The sequence below is a fragment of the Microcaecilia unicolor genome, chromosome 3 (genome assembly GCF_901765095.1).
Source record: "Microcaecilia unicolor chromosome 3, aMicUni1.1, whole genome shotgun sequence".
Lineage (NCBI taxonomy): Eukaryota > Metazoa > Chordata > Amphibia > Gymnophiona > Siphonopidae > Microcaecilia > Microcaecilia unicolor.
The window spans coordinates 378,305,200-378,327,611 of NC_044033.1; the positions used below are offsets into that span (position 1 = coordinate 378,305,200).

Genomic DNA, 22,412 nt, shown 5'->3' on the forward strand with positions numbered 1-22,412 from the left:
AAGTTTCACGTACATGTTTGCGTGTCACGCTCCGCACATCGCCAACGTACAAGATCTTGCCCTGGTGTTGCACCATTCCCACGATGATGGAGTCTTCACACACCTCAGAGGCAATGTAACAGTCCACTTGGATTCCAAGGTCCTTTAGCACAAGAAGACCTGCCACAGAAAAGTAAAGTACAAACACTGAAACATAGAAAATGATGGCAGATAAAGACCATCAGGGCCGTTCTATAAGCAAGGGGCTAACGTTAACTAGAATACTCGTGTATTTGCACTTGTGTACAAATATGCATGTATATGCCAATAATCCGGCTAAGTGCTATCAGTGGCGTAGCCACAGGTGGGCTGGGGCCCACCCACTTTGGACTCAGGCCCACCCAAAATTGTGACCCTCTTGTTGTGGCTGGTGAGGATCCCCAAACCTTGCCAGCTGAAGAATCTCTCTCCTTGGGCAGCCAGCGCTCTTACAAATGTTAGTCAGCAGCCCTTGCCTTGAGCTGATGCGGAGACCAGCCCTTCTGCACATGCTCAGTTTTTGCATATGCAAATGCACTGAGCATGCACAGCCTGCCGGCAACAGCTTCAGTTTGAGGCAAGTGCTACCGGCTGCCGTTTGGAAGAGTGCTATATGCTCGAGGAGGACATCTTCAGCTGGCAGGGTTTGGGGATCCCCACCAGCTCAAGAACTTAATATTTGGGGTTTGTGGGCAGGGAGGGGTGGAGAGAGGAGCAAACCAGAGGGGGAATGGGGGGGGGGGGGTGAATTCCATGCCTACTCACCTTGGGCTCATGTCCACCCAAAATTGGCCATCTGGCTATGCTCCTGAGTGCTACTCTGTGAATATGTGCCAATTTGAATACTGCATATTTACAAGGAAGCATACACATAACTTACAGAATACTGTAAGTTATGCACATTGCTTCTGAATTCATGTGCTTGAACTTACACCAGCTCTACTGCTGTTTTAGGTGTGCATGCTTAAATGTTAGATGTATTGATACCAGGTTATGCTAATAGTCTATTATAACACAACCTATGCACCTAGGTTCTATTACAGAAAAAGTTCCTACCATATGCCAAGTTACAGAATTGTCTCCTCCCACCTCCCATATGGCCTATTCATACCAACCACTAATACCTACTATCTTTTCTTCTCCCTTAAATATCCTCTTTGCTTGTCCCATGCTTTCTTACATTCAGATATATTTCACATCTCTACTACCTTCATTAGGAGGTCATTCCATGCATCTACCATCTTGCCGTAAAGAAGTTAGTTCCTTAGGTTACAACTGAGTCTAATCTTTTTCGCTATCATTCAACACTCCCCTGGTTCCAGAGTTTCTTTTCAACTGAAAGAGGCTTGCTTCTGGTGCATTTATGCCATGGAGGTATTTAAATATTTTTATCATATAAGAAAAAGGGAAAGGGGATGGGATTTGATATACCACCTTTCTGTTGTAACAATCAAGGAGGTTTACATACTATATATAGGTACTTAATTTTGTACCTGGGGCAATGGAGGGTTAAGTGACTTGCCCAGAGTCACAAGGAGCTGCAATGGGAATCAAACCCAGTCCCCCTGGTTCTCAGGCCACTGCACTAACCATTAGGCTACTCCTCTATTCTCCCACCTCTTTTTTTACCTGCTGGCCATTCCTCTCCTTATATACACTCAAAAGTTCTTCTGGCTTTTGCTATCACATTTTCTACCTGTTTGGCTACCTTAAGAACATTAGATACAATCATCCACAATTCCCACTCTTCTTTCATGCATAGAAGTACTTTACCCTCTATACTGTACCACTCCCTTGGGTTTCTACACCTAAATATATGATCCTGCATTTAATTTTGCATAAATGGGGCAATTCTATAAAACAGGGCACCTAAAATTAGGCATCTGGAGGACAAGTGGTAGGAGCCTACTCAATAAAGGAAAGCAGGTGCTTACTTTCTTTTATAGAGTACTAGCGTAACTGGATATATATGCGCTTAACGCTTAGGTGTAGACACTTATGCCAGCCATAGAGTTGGTGTATGTATGAGCAAACCTGGTCTATGAGTTCAACTGGATCATCTTGTACATTATTACTATTGTGAAAGAAGTTAAACTGGAGGGGCTGAAGATAGGACCTGAAGTGGTGAACTGGATTAGGAACTGGTTGACGGACAGACGCCAGAGGGTGGTGGTGAATGGAATTCGCTCGGAGGGAAAGGTGAGTAGTGGAGTGCCTCAGGGATCGGTGCTGGGGCCGATTCTGTTCAATATATTTGTGAGTGACATTGCCGAAGGGTTAGAAGGTAAAGTTTGCCTATTTGCGGATGATACTAAGATCTGTAACAGAGTGGACACCCGGGAGGGAGTGGAAAACATGAAAAAGAATCTGAGGAAGCTAGAAGAATGGTCTAAGGTTTGGCAATTAAAATTCAATGCGAAGAAATGCAAAGTGATGCACTTAGGGAATAGAAATCCACGGGAGACATATGTGTTAGGCGAGGAGAGTCTGATAGGTATGGGCAGAGAGAGGGATCTTGGGGTGATAGTATCTGAGGATTTGAAGGCGACGAAACAGTGTGACAAGGTGGTGGCCGTAGCTAGAAGGTTGTTAGGCTGTATAGAGAGAGGTGTGACCAGCAGAAGAAAGGGGGTGTTGATGCCCCTGTATAAGTCGTTGGTGAGGCCCCACCTGGAGTATTGTGTTCAGTTTTGGAGGCCGTATCTTGTTAAGGATGTAAAAAGAATTGAAGCGGTGCAAAGAAAAGCTACAAGAATGGTATGGGATTTGCATTACAAGACGTATGAGGAGAGACCTGCTGAACTAAATATGTATACTCTGGAGGAAAGGAGAAACAGGGGTGATATGATACAGACGTTCAAATATTTGAAAGGTATTAATCCGCAAAGGAACCTTTTCCGGAGATGGGAAGATGGTAGAACGAGAGGACATGAAATGAGATTGAAGGGGGGCAGACTCAAGAAAAATGTCAGGAAGTATTTTTTCACGGAGAGAGTAGTGAATGCTTGGAGAACTCTTTTATTTATAGAGACGGAAATCAATAGACAACCGTACATTAAAAATACATAAATACAAATCAGCCCACTATATACATATTCACAAGTCCCCCCCCCTACCCGGGAACCCTAATAAAACCAATACCCACCTGAAACCAAAAAATCATGACAGTTTTAACTTAACATGCTTCCACCAAATAAAAAATTTACCAATCCCTACCTCCGCCCTTTCCCACCGTGCTACCTCCTGGACCGCCCTTACTATATCCCAACTGACCCCCTCAACAGACCTGTACTCCTGACGCAGGGAAACCCCGCAGCGCGCCATCCAAAGACAGAACCTGACAATAACAGAGATCAGAAACCCCGTTACCGGCTCCAGCTGCCCTTTCCCCTGCTGTCTCCCATAAACCCAATCCGCGTAGGTGTAAGATCGAAAACTGGGAATTTGTAACAGAGAAGCCACTCTGTCACACACCTGAATGGAAAAAGGTCATTCCTTTAAAAAATGGTTCATGGTTTCTTCCTTTCCAACACATTCCCCCCTCGGACAGTCACGGTCCTTCATGTTCCTGTCCTTCAGATTTCCCCTTACATATAGCTTTCCATGCAAGGACAGCCAAGCAATGTCCCTGTACTTGTGTGGGATCCTTTCTGATGACACCAACCGCAAACCCCGCTCCAATACCGGCCCAGGAGCATCCCTAAGTACCAGTGGAGAGGAAAATCTCTGAGTGCGCACCCTTTCCACCCAAACCTCCCTCCTCCCTTCCTTTATTTCCTCTACCATAACACCCCACAACCGTACTAACTTGACCAGGGTCCGATAATACCCTACCCCCTCCGGAAAGCCTTTCCTCAAAACCCTCACCCTCCCCCCTCCCAGCCAGGGGACCCAATATTCCTTCCACCACTGAATAACACTCTCTGCCCACCCCGGGGGTTCTTGATCTACTGCCCGACCCAAATTAAATTGAAGAAACAAAGAACTGAAAACTAACACTGGGTTAACCATACCTACCCCTCCCTCATTCCTTGGCAAGTATGTGATGTTTCTTTTGACTGGGTTCATCCGGTTACCCCATAGCATTTGAAAAAACACACTGTAAAGTGCCGTGTAACAACGCTCTGGTAACAGACAGATGTAACTTAAAAATAAAAACATTGGCACTACATGGGATTTGATCAAACGAACCCGATCTGCCATCGACATCCTCCAGCCCTTCCACCTCTCTACCTTTGCCCTTGCCTCTTCAATCTTCTGATTCCAATTAATCAATCCATAGTCCCCTGCCTCAAACTGTATCCCCAGAACCCTTATCCTCTCTGTAGCCTGTGGGAACCCACCCTCCAATTCAAACCTTGCCCCTGCCGGTCCCACCCATAAGCTTTTACATTTCTGATAATTCACCCGCGATCCTGACGCCTGCGAATACCTTGAAATCATCCCTTGCAATTTCCTGCCTTCTGTCTTATCTGCTACCCAGACCGTAATATCGTCCGCATAGGCCACCACCCGTAGTTGCTTCCCCTTGCTCACCTCCACTCCTTGCAATCCCTCTTCACCATTCAACTCCAAACGCCGCACAAATGGGTCAATGGCAAAGGTATACAGCAGAGAGCTCAAGGGGCACCCTTGTCGCACTCCTGCCGTAATCCCAAAATCCTTCCCCTTCCAGCCATTCACCAATGGAAAACACCGCACATTGGTATACAATAACCGAAGCTGTTCTACCCATCCCCTTGGAAACCCATAATGAATTAACACCTCCCATAAAAAATCCCACTGTACCCTATCGAAGGCTTTGTCCTGGTCCAGGGCTACCAGTAACCGCCCTTTCTGATCCTCCCGACTGCGCTCCAGACCCTCCCGTACCCATGCCAGTGCCTCCAACACCCCCCTGCCCGGAACCCCACAACCTTGTGAGATCGCCAGCACCCCCCCAGATACCTGTCTCATCCGAGCTAAGAGCATATGCGCAAAAACCTTCCGGTCGCTATTTAACAATGCTATAGGCCGCCAATTAGCCATAAGCCGAGAATCTTTGCCTTTACTAAGGAGAACCAGTGCTGACTCTGAAAAAGACTTTGGCAAGGAACCCGTCCTCCGTGCCACCTCCCAGACCTCCAACAAAATTGGAGCCAGCTGGTGTTTGAACGCCTGATAAAACTCCGCTGGGAGCCCATCAGGTCCCGGCGAGGTCCTGCTCCGCAAGGCCCCAATGGCCTCCTCCACTTCCTGCAACGTCCAGGGCTGTTCCAGAACCTGGAGATGAGGCCCCCAGTTTCCCACCCCCGGGGTCCCTTCTACATACTTCTTCATGACCTCCTTGTCCAAATTCTGATCAGAAAAAAACTGCTCAAAATGATCCTCCACCACCCCCAGGATCCCTTCCCTTGAATCTCTGATGACCCCCCTTTCATCCTTTAACCCCTCTATTATCCTATGTTCCCTTCTCTCCTTGCAGCATACGAAAGGATCCGGGCTCAACAGTTTCCCAAAATCCCTTTCGTACACCAAAGAGGCGTACCTGTTATATTGCACCTTCTCCATTTCTGACTGCACCACCTCTATATCCTCCCTCCTCCCCCCTCTAGAAATTAAATTATCTCTCCTCTTCTTCAATGCCATCCCTAACCGGGTTACCTCCCGTCCCTCCCGTCTCGCCTGACGTATGAAAAAGACCTTCGTGCGCCGTTTCACTTCCTCCCACCAATCCCCTGGAGATGAAAAAATACCCTGTAAAGACGATTGATCTATCAGAAACTCCAAAAATTCCCTCTGTACCGGCCCCTCCCTTAGCCATTTTAAATTTAGTCTCCACATACCCCTTCCTGACCTGTGAATTCCCGCACCCCCTAACTTAATTAACACCAACTTGTGATCTGAAAAATCCACCTCCACCAGTCTAGGCCCCTGCCCACATGCCCCTCCCCGAACCAAAAACCTATCTATCCTACTTCTACAACTACCCCTGGAAAACGTAAAACCCTCCCTTCCTGCAAAATGTTCCAAAAACACGTCCACCAACCCTGCTCCCTTCATGATCCCTGCCAACCTCACCCCATCATAACGCACCTGTGCTGACCTACCCCCACTATCTTCTTTCCTCAGGATCGTATTAAAATCCCCTCCCCACACCAACTGACGGGACGTATACAGATATGGCCTGATTTTCCCGAACAACAGTGACCTCCCCCTCTTACTCTGGGGCCCATAGATATTAATAATTCTTAAAGCCACCCCGTGCAATAATACATCCACCACCAAACACCTCCCTACCCCTAACTCCACCACCCGTTGAATTACCACCTTATGTGTCTTGAACAAAATACCTACCCCCCCATACCTTTCCCCTGCCAGCCCCCAAACTGAAGGACCCCATCTCCATGCCTGTTTCGCCTGCCTGACAGCATCCAATGTCTGCAATCTCGTCTCCTGAATCAAGAAACAATCTGCCTGTATAGCAGAGAGGCCATCGAAGGCCACACATCTCGCCCTCTGGGAGGAGACACTGGCCACATTAAGCGTGGCAAAGAATAACAGCACTCCCGCCATCACCTCTATCTAGAGAAACGCCTCCCCTGCACAGACTTCTTCCTCCCTTCCTTCTGCTCTAACCTGCCACCTAAATCCTGTACCTTACCATCCCCCACATCTTCCTCCTCCGCCCAGTCCCTCACTCCAAATTCAAAAATCCCCTCTTTCCTTCCCCCCTCCCCCCTTATTTTCTTCCTCCCCTTCTTCTTCTTCTCCTCACCTACAACCCCCCCTCCCCCTAAGGCACAACCATCTCCCCGCTCCCCCTCCTCCACACCCTCCTCCCCCTCTCTCTCGTCCTCCGACCCTTCCCCCCCCTTATCTACTGCTTGAAAAACACTATTTCTTCCAGATTTCCTCTTCCCCCCTTCTCCCCTTCCTATACCCCCTTCCCCCTCCACACTCTCAACTTCCATATCCCCCCCTCTTCCAAGCAACCCTCCTCCATCCTAACCTTTCCCCCCTTCTTCCTACCCCTCACCTTTCCCCCTCCCTCCCTCACTGCCTCCTGCCTGCTTCCTTCCCCCTCCTGCCATCCTCTATTATCCCCTCTTCCCTCCTCTACTATCTCCTCCTCCCTTCCTTCTATTTCCAAACCCCTACATTTATTCCCAACCTCTATCCCTTGCCCTAACCCCCTCCCAGCAGCTACCCGCATCCCCATCCCCCTCCCCTTTCCTCCCTTTTGTTTCTTTGAGACCCGTAACCATCCTTCGTCCTCACCCTCCTGCCTCTGAGCTACCCCCCGTTTCTCCCCCCCCTGACTTGTCAACTCTTCCTCCACACCATCCGTACCCTGGACCCCTGTCCCCTGTCCCTCCTCTCCCCTCCCCCCCTCCTGCATTTGACTATCCCTTCCCGTGCCATCCTCTCCCCCATTATGAGAAGCCTGCGGACAATCTCTAAATGCGTGCCCCAGACCCCCACAAAGATTGCATCTAATGGAGGTACAATCCTCCGTGGAATGCTCCTTGGCCCCACATTTTGCACACTGCATTACTGGGCAGGACATGCTAAAGTGCCGAAAGGACCCACACTTAAAACACTGCCTCGGCTGTCCTTTATAGAAGCACAAAATTCTGTCCCTCCCTATGAACGCTGCTGAGGGAATGTGCTGTATCACCTGGCCCACTTGATTTAATTTAACCAAAGCCCCCCATCCACCCGCCCATACCCTACTGGGGTCCGGGAGTTTAGTCAATGGAGTTCTCAACTCTGCATACCTCTGTAACCAGAAAGCCAGGTCTGCCCCTGAAATGGACTCGTTCCGCACCAACAGAGTCACCTGCACCAGGTCAGGTCTGCTGATCGGGACCACTTTATAATTTTTCCACTCCCCTCTCCCCCTTACCCCTTCATACCTCTCCCAGAAGACCTCCATTCCTCTCTGTGTCAAGAAACTGACATCGTACTCCGGGATGTTCACCGGATGTATGCATGCATAAAGGTCCTCTGGGATAAACCCTAGCCCCAAAACCAACCTCAATACTGTGTCCCTGGAAGGCATCCCCCCCCTCCCCCACCCATCTAACTTGTACCACATTCCGCCTCCTGGGTACTTGCCCACGACCTCTCCCCTCTTCCCCAAAACCTGCCCCCGCCCTACCACCCCATGGAAACCCTCCCCCCTCTCTTCTCCCCCCACTACCTACTACAGCAGCAAAGGACTTAGCCCCCTGCCCCCATCGCCCTCTCCCACCTTTCCCTGAACTCAGTGCATCCTGCCCATCTCGTACCGTCCCCCCCTCCGATTGCCCCCCTGCTATCCCTTCACGTGCCTCACCCTCCCCCCCCTGCTGTGCCGTGCCCCCTCCCCCTTGATCCCCACCTCCCTTTTCCCCAACAGACAAATGTAACAATTCAGAAAATTCCCCTTCACCCCCTCCCCCCTCTTATCAATACACATATTTATCACATCAGATATGCCCCCCTCCTTCAAACATTCTCTATCCATAGCAACCCTCCCCCCCAAGTCCAAACTCAATCCCTCTACAGAGCTGTCCTTATCCTGCAGCAATACCCCACAGGCCTGGGCTGAAGATCTGGTGTTTAGTTCTGTCTGCAGAGCATCTTCTGACCCCTGCTGGCTGTCTGTATGCTGTCCTCTCCACACAGGCAGGTCTTGCAGGAGACTGGTAGTTAGTTTCACCTTAGGCTTTCCCCCTTCTTCCTCCTGATTGGATAGGAACTCCTGTCCATCCAACCCTCTGGGGCGTAGCTTCTCAGAACCTGGCTGCACAGCAAGCTGAACACCTGACTGAGAAAAATCGGTTGCTGCAATCAGAGAGTCAACTGGCTGCACCTGAGCCAGCCTTCCAGAGTACTGCAGTCCTCCTGCCATCTCTGCACAAGCTGTATCCACTCCTTTAACATGTAAACTGCTTTCCTCCTTACTGGATGTTTCTACTAACACCTGTTTGGAAAGCAGACTGTCTCCCAAGTCTCCTTTCTCAGTTTCTACAATGTGCACCAGTTTAGGAATCTGTCTTGTTTCAGATTCTTGTCCCTTAGGTGGTATCACAGGTTCTGAAAAGACACCAGAACCAAGTCCAACCACCTCCTGTCTGGAGCCTTTTTCCACAGTGAGTACATCTGGCTGGCTTGCCAAAGCCTTCATAAAAGTTAAAGTAGCTTGATTATCAGACCCTGACAAGTCCTCTGTTACAGGCTGACGTTTAAACATACAAGCAGAGCCAGACTCTGCCTTTTCTCCTGCTTTCATAGACACTGTAGCCTCTTTCTGGCACACTTCTCTCTCTGGACACAAATGTTCAGAAGCAGAGGCCATTCTTTCCTGATTCAAATAAAGCTCCCTCAAGGGATTATCACTGCCCTTTTTTAAGGAGCCCAACAGCTTCTCTTTCTGCTGGAGCTGTTTTACCAGTCGGACTTCCTCCTTCTTGTAAGCCTTCCTGTGTTCAGCTGGGGCTAACTTGCTCAAAGCCTTAGCCATTTTTTGCTTCTTCCCCAGCTCTGCACACTCCTTTTCCAGGGCCTTGATTTTTCTGACCCTCTCTACCACGCCTTTAGCCGTGTCTTCTGGATCACAGCTTTCTAACTGGACCTCCTCTTCTTCCTCCTCCTCTGACCAGCCATCCTCGCTCTCTACCTGATCAGGAACAGGCAGAGGCTCCTGGCTCACCTCCATTCTCTCCTCTCCAACCATCCCCTTAGAGAGTTCTTCAGGGGTCTTTACCAACTTCCTCCCCTCTCCACATTCTTCACGCTCACCTTCCATGAGCAGCTGAGTCGTGGAGGGGGTAACGATCCGGCTTCCACCCCTGGACTTCTGCACTCTAAGGTCCACAGGACTCCTCTCCCTCCTCTCTGGGGCTAATCCAGAAAGAGAGCTTCTCCTCCGGGCCTTCTGGTCCCTGGCCCCAGTAGGCCCCATGGCCTGGGACCTTCCTGAGGACTTCTCCCCAGGGACCCTCCTCATTGCTGGGGAAGGAGCTAGGCCCCGCTCCCCTCCCTCCTGGTACTGGCAGAGCCTCCGGCAGCACTTCCTCCTCTGTCAAGGACTAGCCAACAACTGAGCTGGAAAGCCCTCCCACGGGAGGTGGTGGAAATGAAAACGGTAACGGAATTCAAACATGCGTGGGATAAGCATAAAGGAATCCTTTGCCGAAGGAATGGATCCTCAGGAGCTTAGTCAAGATCGGGAGGCGGGGCTGGTGGTTGGGAGGCGGGGATAGTGCTGGGCAGACTTGTACGGTCTGTGCCAGAGCCGGTGGTTGGGAGGCAGGGCTGGTGGTTGGGAGGTGAGGATAGTGCTGGGCAGACTTATACGGTCTGTGCCAGAGCCGGTGGTTGGGAGGAGGGGCTGGTGGTTGGGAGGTGGGGATAGTGCTGGGCAGACTTATACGGTCTGTGCCAGAGCCGGTGGTTGGGAGGAGGGGCTGGTGGTTGGGAGGCGGGGATAGTGCTGGGCAGACTTATACGGTCTGTGCCCTGAAGAGCACAGGTACAAATCAAAGTAGGGTATACACAAAAAGCAGCAAATATGAGTTATCTTGTTGGGCAGACTGGATGGACCGTGCAGGTCTTTTTCTGCCGTCATCTACTACTATGTACTATAAAGCTACACCCACCTTCTTCTCCCATAGCGCTCTAAAATGTATCTTCAAATCCAAACTCAGTTTTCACCAGAACGGATTTAAGGTAGTAAACAGTGGAGACTTTTGTCCAATCAGAATAAAAGGATCAGCATTTAAAGGAGGTAATCAGTACTTGTTACCTTGTAGTAATATAGAATTAGGAAAGCCATTGCTTAGCCTTTGAAATGAATTACAGAAACTGAACCTAATTTTTGGGATCTTCCAGATACTTATGACTTGTAAGAGATCAGATACTAGTCTCAGTGGACCTTGGTCTGACTAATAAAACATGCTAGAGCAGTTCCTGAGAACCTGTGGTCCAGACATGCTGAGCATCTCAGCATAGCCCAAGGCCACCCAACACCCACCACAATGTGCAGAGACCCAGAAGTGATCTATAAAAACCAGCTCAGTAGCAGCTGGGCTCTCCTTCGAATGGCTTGAGGACGTGAAGAGATATAGTTTTTCCAGTTGTGTGAATTTGACTTTCCTTATTATCAACCCCTTATTTTAGTACCTACAATCTGCCTTGTATCACAACTATTCCAGTGATCCCAGGTCACTGAATTTTGCCTTCTCGATCCCAAGGCCAGTATTCTCATTGAGTGAGGCACCTCAACATTCTGCCTAAATGAAGTCTATTGCCCACTTTTAACTTACCCACAACTCTAAGTGGAGGGGTGGGGGACATAAATACAAGACCACCTCATGTGTAAAGCCAGGTCCAATGTAACAAAACTTTGACAAACCTTAGCCAGTGGGTTCATTCCCACGATCTTTTGTTCAGTCCTCAAAACAGTGAGCCTGTTTGGTTCCCCTGAAGTTCTCAGAGATCAGAGGTAATAGAATTCTTTTAAAAGCACCTGCACAATGGATATAACCGTTTGCGCCAATCCTCACCCAATGGTGCAACCAATTATTTGAGTTGCTGAGAACAGAACGTCTTTCTGTGGAGCTCCAAGGCCAATTGGCTAAAAAACAATTTCTTAAAGTCTGGGGCTGAAATTTGGATGCTCGTCCAAAGTGGATTCGATTGTGGATTCGATCTGTTCTGTTGAATGACTTGGATGTTTAATTGTATTCTCTTTTCAAGACAGCTGTCTTGTGCTGAATACGAAATTCAGTTAGTAGACCCGAGTGCTTCAATGGAATTTGGGATGTTTTGGGAGGGGGGTTATGGGGGAAGGGGTGGGAATTAAAATAAGAACACTTAATTTTGTTTAATTTTGCCTTTTTGTTTTGTTTTGCTGTATTTGCAATTGAAACTTTTGAAGGATTATTAAGAGCTTGAATTGCAATAAAAAAATATTTGCCTTAAACACCTGCATGTTTACTTGGTGTTGTCTCAGACAGTGAGCTTTCTTTTATACCCCATGAGGGGCATAATCGAACAGGGCCAACCATCTATATGGCCAGCCCCGTAAAGCGGCATACCCGACCGCATTATTGAAACAAGATGGCCGGCCATCTTTCGTTTTGATAATACGGTCGGGGCCAGCCAAATCTCAACATTTGGGCCGCCCTTAGAGATCGCCGCCATCGGTTTCCGGCGATAATGGAAACTAATGGCGGCCATCTCAAACCCGGCCAAATCCAATACATTTGGTCATGGGAGGAGCCAGCATTTGTAGTACACTGGTCCCCCTTACATGCCAGGACACCAGCCGGGCACCCTAGGGGGCACTGCAGTGGACTTCAGAAAAAGCTCCCAGGTATGTAAGCTCCCTTACCTTTTGTGCTGAGCCCCTCAAAACCCCCCCAAAACCCACTACCCACAACTGTACACCACTGCCATAGCCCTTATGGGTGAAGGGGGCACCTAGATGTGGGTACAGTGGGTTTGTGGTGGATTTTGGAGGGCTCCCATTTACCACCACAAGTGTAACAGGTAGGGGGGGATGGGCCTGGGTCTGCCTGCCTGAAGTGAACTGCAGTACCCACTAAAAACAGCTCCAGGGACCTTCATAACGCTGTTAGGAAGCTGGGTATGACATTTGAGGCTGGCATAGAGGCTGGCACAAAAATGTTTAACATTTTTTTGGGGGGGTGGGAGGGGGTTGGTGACCACTGGGGGAGTAAGGGGAGGTGATCCCCAATTCCCTCCGGTGGTCATCTGGTCAGTTGGGGCACTTTTTTGAGGCTTGGTCCTAAAAATAAATGGACCAAGTGAAGCCGGCCAAGTGCTCGTCAAAGCCGACCTTCTTTTTTCCATTAACGGCCGAAGCCGGCCATCTCGTATCCACGCCCCCGTCTCGCCTTCCGTACCCTACCGACACACCCCCTTTAACTTTGGCCGGCCCTGCGACGGAAAGCAGTTGAAGCCGGCCAAAATCGGCTTTCGATTATACTGATTTGGCTGGGTTTAGGAGATGGCTGGCAATCTCACAATTTGTGTTGAAAGATGGCTGGCCATCTCCTTCGAAAATAAGCAGACATAACTCTTCTATAGTCAATCTTCCTTCCATGTGTTTAAAATGATCGGATCTATCAGACATCTTCTAACTAGATCTGCTGTTAAGATATCACTACAAGTCTTGGTCCTAAATCGCTTTGATTACTGTAATTCTCTACTAGCAGGTGTACCTCTCTTACAATTAAAACACCTTCAATTAATACAAAATACAGCAGAAACTCCTGTACAGTGGTAGATATCAAGATCATACTACACTGCTACTCTTTGAGCAACATTGACTACCTGTCTCTTGCCATATGGAGTTCAAAATTTTGACTCTGGCACATCGAGCCTTCTATTCTGGATTGCCTTTCCATCTTAATTCTCTAGTAATTTTTAAAAATTATGTATGGGATACCAACTTCATATCTGAGTGATCTGGTCAACTTTTTACATAAAATTCCAGAGGGCAAAACTCATAATCAGATGCTGTTATGTTACCCTTCGGTGAGGTAAAGCAAAATGAGAAAATTATTTGACTCCTCTCTCCATTACCAAGCTGTATCAGTATGGAATTCTTTAATGTCAGAGATTCGTGTACTCATCAATTACTTGGTATTTTGTAAGGATCTGGAAACTTTTCTATTTCTTAAATACTTAACAGTCAATACCTAATTTGTTAGCATTTATGGTAAACTCATGATTGATTGTAATTTTAATCTTTTGCTATTTCTTGCACACATGTATAGACAACCCCAATAGAATGATTATAGGAGATATCAATCTACACCTAGAAGACCAGAGCAATAATAGCTCCAAAGACTGCCACAAATTACTTCAACTATGGAACTTCCATAGACCATCAGTGACCGAAACCCATATCAAAGGCCATATGCTACACCTACTCACTTACAGATTCTCTCCAGACATGGATTTCAAAATACGGGATCTCAGATGGACTGAAACTCCTTGATCAAACCACTTTAAAAACTAATCTTGACCCTCCATTGGAAAGAACATGGGACCCGACCACCACAGACAATAAAACCATACAAAGTGCAAGGTTAGGTTGAGCTAACCAAATTTTGGACAGCTTTATATGAAAAGCAATGGTCACCAACAACTGACTCCATAGAAATCATATCTGAATGGGACAGAAGAACAACCATACTAGATGAAATAGCACCCATGAAAAATAAAACTGGATGAAATCATAAAACAACCCCTTGGTATAATACGGACCTGAAAGCTTTAAAATCACACTGCAGAAGACAAGAACGAACCTAGCTAAAAAACAAGAATGAAACCAACAGAACCACATGAAAGGAAGCACAAAACAGATGTAAGGTCAAAATAAGACAGACCACATTGAAGTTCTATAAAAAAAACAGGTAGGCACAGACTACAGAGACAAAACAAAATTATACCAGCTGATAAACAACCTACTAAATACCAAACCACTATCACAATCAAACGTTGAACCCCCTTCAGTAAATAAACTGGCCAGACACTTTGAGGAAAAGATCCTCAATCTAAGAAAGAGCTAAATATAACTTAGGACATTTTTATAGACGAAATGGATTATCCCCTCGAAGAAATCCCAGTGGACAGAACATGGACGACCTTCCCCCAACTCACAAAAGAGATAGTCGCACAAGCAGTAAGGAAATTCTCCGCTGCCCACTGTAAGCTAGACACATGTCCCAACTACATTCTAAAACACCCCCAGACCGATTCATCGCTCACCTTACCTCCCACCTCAACTTCATGTTTAGGGAAGGCTGATTCCCAACAGAAAATGGCAACATACTACTCGCTCCTATCCCAAAGGCTACCAAGAAGGACATCAAAGATACATCCAACTACAGGCCAATAGCATCCATACCTCTAATGACCAAAGTAATGAAAGGTATAACGGCCAACCAGCTAGTTGACTACATAAACAAATCCTCAATATTACACGACTCCCAATCAGGCTTCAGGACCCACTACAGCACAGAAACGGTACTGATCACAGTACTAGCAAAATTCAAAAAAGAAATCTCAGTTGGGAAAAACATCCTTCTATTACAGTTCAACGGATTCCTAACCACCAGGTCCTACCAAGTAAAGATGAACTCCACAACCTTTGTCCCATGGAAAGCTGAATGTAGGGTACCCCAAGGATCACCACTTTCACCAATACTATTCAATCTAATGATGGCACCCCTAGCTAAATCATTGTCCAGACAAGGCTACAACCCCCTTCATATACACTGATGATGTGACAATCTTCATCCCTTTCAAGAAGAACATATCAAAAATTACATCCAAAATCTTGGACAGCATACATACCATGGAAAATTGGGCCTCAGTTTTCAAACTAAAACAGAACAGGGGAAAAACACATTGCCTAATACCAACACCACCACACAATACTGAATGCTTCACAAACATCAATGCCATGGGTACACCCATCCTGATAGCAGACAAACTAAAAATTCTAGAAGTTACCTTTGACCGTAATCTATCCTTCGAGAAGCAGGTTACAAACACCACCAAGATGCGGAAACTCAAGCGTATAAAAAAACTATTTCCCCATGAAGGGAATTTGGAGTTTTGAGCAGTGCTTGGGGGGGGGGGGGGGGGGGGGGAGAGGATTTGGGGAAGGGGGAAGAAGAGTTCTGGGTTAAGGAGATTAGGGACAAGTTATGGTTCTGTTAACAAGGTTTATTTGTTATATTAACCATGTATCAACGCACTTCATGTTGATAGGTTACGCTGTAAGGAAATGTATTAGTATTGTATGTTGACATCATTACTTAACTGTTGAAGTAATAACATACCTGAGGAGGGGAGGAAGGTGGGTTCGGGGGGATGGGAGAAAATTGTTAAAATACAAGGTTGATGGCAGGAATTTTTTCAAATTTTCTTCTGGTGAATGAAAGGATGTTGGCAATTTACTCATGTCAGTTGTTGTATGTCTATAAGTTATTTGTCATCAATAAAAATGTTGAAACATAAAAAAAAAACGATTTCCCCAATGACGTATTCCGCACATTTGTCCAAACCACGGTCTAGACTACTGAACGGAATCTACGAAGGATGCAAGGAACAAACATTAAAGAAACTACAAACCGCACAAAACAGCAGCTAGACTAATATTCGGAAAAAAAATTATTTGAATGAGTCCACTACTCCAAAAATTACACTATCTACCCAGACCAATAGTCCATCCAGCCCAGAATCCTGCTTCCAGCAGTAGCCAATCCAGGTCACAAGTACCTGGCAGAAACACAATTAGTAGCACCATTCCAAGCTACCAATCCCAGGGAAAGCATGTCTTCCCCCATGTCCATCTCAATAGTAGGTTATGGATTTTTCCTCCAGGAACTTGTCTAAACCTTTTTTAAACCCAGATACACTAACCACCATAAGAACAAAACAATAACTGCGTACCAGATGCACATCAAAAATAAAATTATCGCAAGGGCCAAAGTGATAGCCAAACGTTAACTCCAAACTGATGCGCATTGGGCGTGCGTAGGCGCCTACGCGGTTTAGTAAAAGAACTCCCTAATTCCTTAAAAATTAAAATCTTTAATTTATAAACACCTAAAAATCAGAAGCACAGCTTATATAGCATTCCAGTGGGCATAGATGGAATAGTACCATGACCTCCTCACTAGCCAACCAAGGTTACATAATAAAAATCAGTTAACTCCAGTTTACTTCAAACAAGTTGAAACTGGCTTTGCCATGCTGCTTTTATTAAGAAAATTAGATCTAGAAGTTCATATATGGGATGGGACAAAACCAAGGCTGGTTCAGCTTGTCCCTTATGACCTGGAATCACCTGGAAATTTTTAGAGCACACTGCAGGGACAGCATTAGTTCTTCTACCCACTAATGATCAAGTTGTATCCTGTCACACTCCCAGATGCTTGGAATACCAATGTGCTATCAAATAACCTACCTGTTGCAATGCCGTCAAAGAGAGACAACACTCGGATAGGCTTCCTCCTCTCAGCTGGGATTGGAAGGTAAAGCTTTGGAGGATCCTTGAAATGCAAACAGAATAACAAATGTCTAGGGTATGCACAGTGGGCTACTGTGAATCCAGTTATAGTGAATTCTTAGAAAACTCAATTCATCAAATCCCACTTCTGTATTCAAATGTATTCATATCGGTAGGAACAGGACTGGCCTGTGTATCCACAGTAATGACCTCTGCTTTGAAGCTAGATGTCTGGGTTCAAATTCTATGTACAATTAGCAGCGGCGTTCCTGGGGGGGCTGGCACCCGGGGCGGATCGCCGATGCGCCCCGCCCCCCCGGGTGCAGCGCGGACCCCCCCGGCCAAAGGACACCCCCGCGAAGGAAATCCCCCCCCCCGCCGGGTGCACGCCACTGGGGGGGGGGTGCCGCGCGCGCCTGCCCTCTGTTGGTCCATGCTTCTTCTCTGCCCCGGAACAAACCTGTTCCGGGGCAGAGAAGAAGCATGGACCAACGGAGGACAGGCGCGCGCGGCACCCCCCCCCCCCCCCCCCCCCCCCCCCCCCCCCCCCCCCCCCCCAGCAGCGTGCACCCGGGGCGGACCGCCCCCCCCCCCCGCCGCCCCCCCCCTAGGAACGCCACTGACAATTAAGCTGATGTCAGGGCCTTTTACAGAGGCAACATGCTTTGATCGCGTATGAGAACCACTTGCTTCAAACAACAAATGTTCTTCCTACTAGCAATATCTAGTTTTCTAACAAATTAAAATGTTTCTCCAACCTACCATATTAGGTCACTTGAGGCACTCTGGAAAACTAGGAAGGGCATGGCAGTCACCATTCATAGTTGATGCTGACTGGCAGTCTTGTAATTGAACATAAGTTGTAGGAGGTCCTACCCTTGTCATCCTTTTTCTCTAAGTTTATCAAATACTCACAAATTCTTGGTCATGGTTATTGGCGAAAAACATTTGCAAGCGGAAGGGCCAATCATCTCGTCGCTTTAGGAGATCATAAATACCCTTGTGACCACATATATAGCACTTCCAGGGGTCTTCATTAATAGCTGCCTGGGCTGCACCTGATCCAACGAACAGGTCAACACATTCTAAACAGAAGCACCTGTGAATGAAAAGAATAAGCAGACATCCTTAATTGACAGAATTTACCACAGAGTAGGAACTTGAAACATATGAAATGCTGACATATAAAGCCTTACTGGAGGAGTCACTTTGTTTCTGTAGCAGAAAAACTATGATGTATTGTCCAAATAGAAACCTTAGATCTAGCTAAGGATTCCTGTTAACAGAATCATCACTTAAGGCTACTTGAAAAGTTTGCATGTATAATACAGTGCTTATTATTGTCAAGCCAAAATGGGAAACAGCCTTCATGAAAAAAAGATCATAATGAAAACAAACTAAAGCCAGTGTCGGAAGAAACATCTAAACATGGCTTTTTCCACCAGGTTAAAATTATGGATAGGAATAGTGTGGGAAAACTTCAGCAGTGTCCAGGGAGAGAGTTTTTACTGATTGCATTTTTAAGTTTTATAGTTTATCTTGGAATGTTATGTCAAAGTAGGGTCATATTGAATTATGGATGTTCTCCGATTTCACGTTGTTTCTTTTATTATTTGTTATGTTAAAGCTCATCCTCCCTGTCTCATCAGCTTGTAACCTTGGGGATATCTTTGACTTCTCTCTCTCTTTCTCTGCACATATCCAACAGAATGCTAAAACCTCTTATATCTTTCTCTATATTATCATCAAAATTTGCCTTTCCTTTCTGAGCACACTACCAAAAACCCTTATCCACACTTATCACCTCTCGCTTAGACTATTGCAACTTGCTTCTCACAGGTCTCCCACTAAGCCATCTTTCTTCTCTTCAATCTGTTCAAAATTCTGCTGCACGACATATTCCGCCAGTGTCGCTATGCTCATATTAGCCCTCTCCTCAAGTCACTTCATTGGCTCCCTATCTATTTCAGCATACAGTTCAAACTTCTCTTATTGACTTACCAGTACATTCACTCTGCAGCTCCTCAGTACCTCTCCACTCTTATCTCTCCTTACACCCCCCTCCCCAGGAACTCCATTCATTCGGTAAATCTCTCTTATCTGTACCCTTCTCCTCCACTGCCAACTCCAGACTCCGTTCTTTTTATCTTGCTGCACCATATGACCAGAATAGACTTCCTGAGCCAGTACGTCAAGCTCCATCTCTGGTTGTCTTCAAATGTAGGCTAAAGGACCACCTTTTTGATGCTGCTTTTAACTCCTAACCCCTATTCACTTGCACAATACCCTTGTATGTTATATCATTCTCATCTTATTAATTCCCTTATCCCTTATTTGTCCTGTTTAAGTATTGCCATACTGGGACAGACCAAAGGTCAATCAAGCCCAGCATCCTGTTTCCAACAGTGGCCAATCCAGGTCACAAGTACCTGGCAAGATCCCAAAACAGCACAATACATTTTATGCTGCTTATCCTAGAAATAAGCAGTGGATTTCCCCCAAGTCCATTTTAATAATGGCTTATGGACTTTTCTTTTAGGAAGCTATTCAAACCTTTTTAAAAACTCGCTAAGCTAACTGCTTTTACTACATTCTCTGGCAACAAATTCCAGAGTTTAATTACACGTTGAGTGAATAAATATTTTCTCCAATTTGTTTTAAATGTACTACTTTGTAGCTTCATTGTGTGCCCCCTAGTCCTAGTATTTTTGGAAAGAGTAAACAATCGATTCACATCTACCCGTTCCATTCATTATTTTATAGACCTCTATCATATATCCCCTCAGCCGTCTCTTCTCCAAGCTGAAGAGCCCTATCCACTTTAGCTTTTCCTCATAGGGAAGTCATCCCATCCCCTTTATCATTTTTGTTGCCCTTCTCTGTACCTTTTCTAATTCCACTATATCTTTTTTAAGATGCAGTGACCAGGACTGCACACAATACTTGAGGTGCGGTCGCACCATGGAGCGATACAAAGGCATTATAACGTCCTCATTTTTGTTTTCCATTCTTTTCCTAATAATACCCAACATCTTATTTGCTTTCTTAGCAGACGCCGCACACTGAGCAGAGGATTTCAATGTATCACGATGACACCTAGATCCCTTTCCTGGTCTGTGACTCCTAATGTGAAATCATCCCGCACATTCCTTAATCTTCATTTCCCCAACTGTAAAGGTCTAAAATACAAATCAATGCAGCATCAACCTTTTCCTACATGTGCACGCAATTCTGGAACGCATTGCCACGCAACCTAAAAGCAATCTATGAACTGACCAACTTCTGCAAACAACTGAAGACCCATCTCTTTGACAAGATATACCACAAAGATCAACACATGAGAAACTCCCCACATATATCCAGAAATGTTTAATAATGCCTTCTGTTATATTACTATCATGTATTCCATTACCATGTAACCCAAAATCCTTTTGTAATACCAAATGACTATTATCTTCCTATTTCCATATCCTTGATGTATTGTAAGACACATTGAGCCTCCAAAGAGGTGGGAAAATGTGGGATACAAATGCAACAAACAAATAAATAAAAATAAACATTGCATTACGTGGCTAGAGTTCAGGTTCCTCTTTCCCACATGCATCACTTTGCACTTGCTCACATTAAATGTTAACTGCCATTTAGATGCCCAGTCTCCCAGTCTCGTAAGGTCCTCTTGTAATTTTTCACAATCCTCTTGCGATTGAACAACTTTGAATAACTTTGTGTCATCAGCAAATTTAATTACCTCACTAGTTACTCCCAGCTCTAGATCATTTAAAAATATTTTTAAAATCAGCGGTCCCAGTACAGACCACTGGGGAACCCCACTATCTACCCTTCGCCATTAAGAATACTGACCATTTAACCCTACTCTCTGTTTTCTATCTTTTAACCAGTTTTTAATCCACAATAGTACACTTCATACTATCCCATGAATCTCCAATTTCCTCTGGAGTCTTTCATGAGGCACTTTGTCAAATGCCTTTGAAAATCCAGATATACAATATTGACCGGCTCACCTTTATCCACGTTTGTTCATCCCTTCAAAGAAAAGAAAAGTAAAGGATTGGTGAGGCAAGATTTTCCTTCACTAAATCCATGTTGGCTTTGTCTCATTAATCCATGCTTTTAAATATACTCTGTAATTTTGTTCTTTATAATAGTCTCTACCATTTTGCCTGGCACCAACGTCAGACTCACCAGTCTATAATTTTCCAGATCACCTCTGGAACCGTTTTTAAAAATCGGTGTTGCATTGGCCATCGTCCAATCTTCCAGTATCATGCTTGATTTTAAAGATATTACTAACAACAGTTCCGAAAGTTCATTTTTCAATTCTATCAGTACTCTGGGATGAATACCATCCAGTCCAGGCAATTTGCTACTCTTCAGTTTGTCAAATTGTGCCATTACATCTTCCAGATTTATAGAGATTTCATTCAATTTCTCTGACTCATCAGCTTTGAATATATTTTCTGGCACCAGTATCTCTGTCAAATCTTCCTCTGTGAAGACCAAAGCAAAGGATTAATTTAATCTCTCTGCTATGGCTTTGTCTTCTCTGAGTGACCCTTTTACCCCTCGGTCATCTAGCAGTCCAACTGATTCTTTCGACGGCTTCTTGCTTGTAATATACCTTAAAAAATGACTATGTGTTTTTAACTCCAACGCAATCTTTTTTTTTCAAAGTCCCTCTTTGCCTTATCAGCACGTTGCCATTTCTTATGTTGTTTCTTCTTATTTTCAGTCAGATCCTTCTTCCATTTTCTGAAGGATGTTCTTTTAGCGCTAATAGTTTCCTTCAACTCATTCTTTTAAGCATGCTGGCTGCCGTTTGGTTTTCATTCCTCTTTTTTTTAATACATGAAATATATTTGGCCTGGGCTTCCAGGATCGTATTTTTGATCAAGCATCCATGCGTGATGTAAATTTTTTACCTTCGCACCTGCTCCTCTAAGTTTTTTTTTTCACCGTTCCTCTCATTTTATAATAGTCTCCTTTTTGAAAGTTAAATGCCAACACATTGGATTTCCTGTGTGTATTTACCCCAAAGCCTATATCAAATCTGATCATATTATGATCACTGTTATCAAGCGGCCCAAGCGCCATTACCTCCTGTACCAGATCATGCACTACACCAAGGACTCCTCTGTTGGCTCCTGTACCAGCTGCTCCATAAAGCAGTCCTTTATTTCCTCAAGGAATTTTACCTCCCTAGCATGCCCTGATGTTACATTTACCCTGTCAATATCGGGGTAATTGAAATCATCCATTATTATTGTGCTCCCCTGTTTGTTAGCCTCCCTAATCAGTGGACATTTCTACATCCGTCTGTTCATCCTGGTCAGGTGGACGATAGTACACTCTT

The 22,412-nt window shown here is 45.7% G+C and overlaps 1 protein-coding gene across 1 annotated transcript in view; it reads right to left on the reverse strand.

Moving 5' to 3' along the window:
• Positions 1–22,412, reverse strand: part of LOC115467000 (DNA (cytosine-5)-methyltransferase 3A-like) — a 96,380-nt gene that overhangs the window by 54,748 nt on the left and 19,220 nt on the right. The window contains 3 exon segments of the mRNA XM_030198631.1: positions 14–159; positions 17,000–17,084; positions 17,957–18,140. Of these exon segments, the coding sequence (XP_030054491.1) occupies positions 14–159; positions 17,000–17,084; positions 17,957–18,140 (415 nt within the window).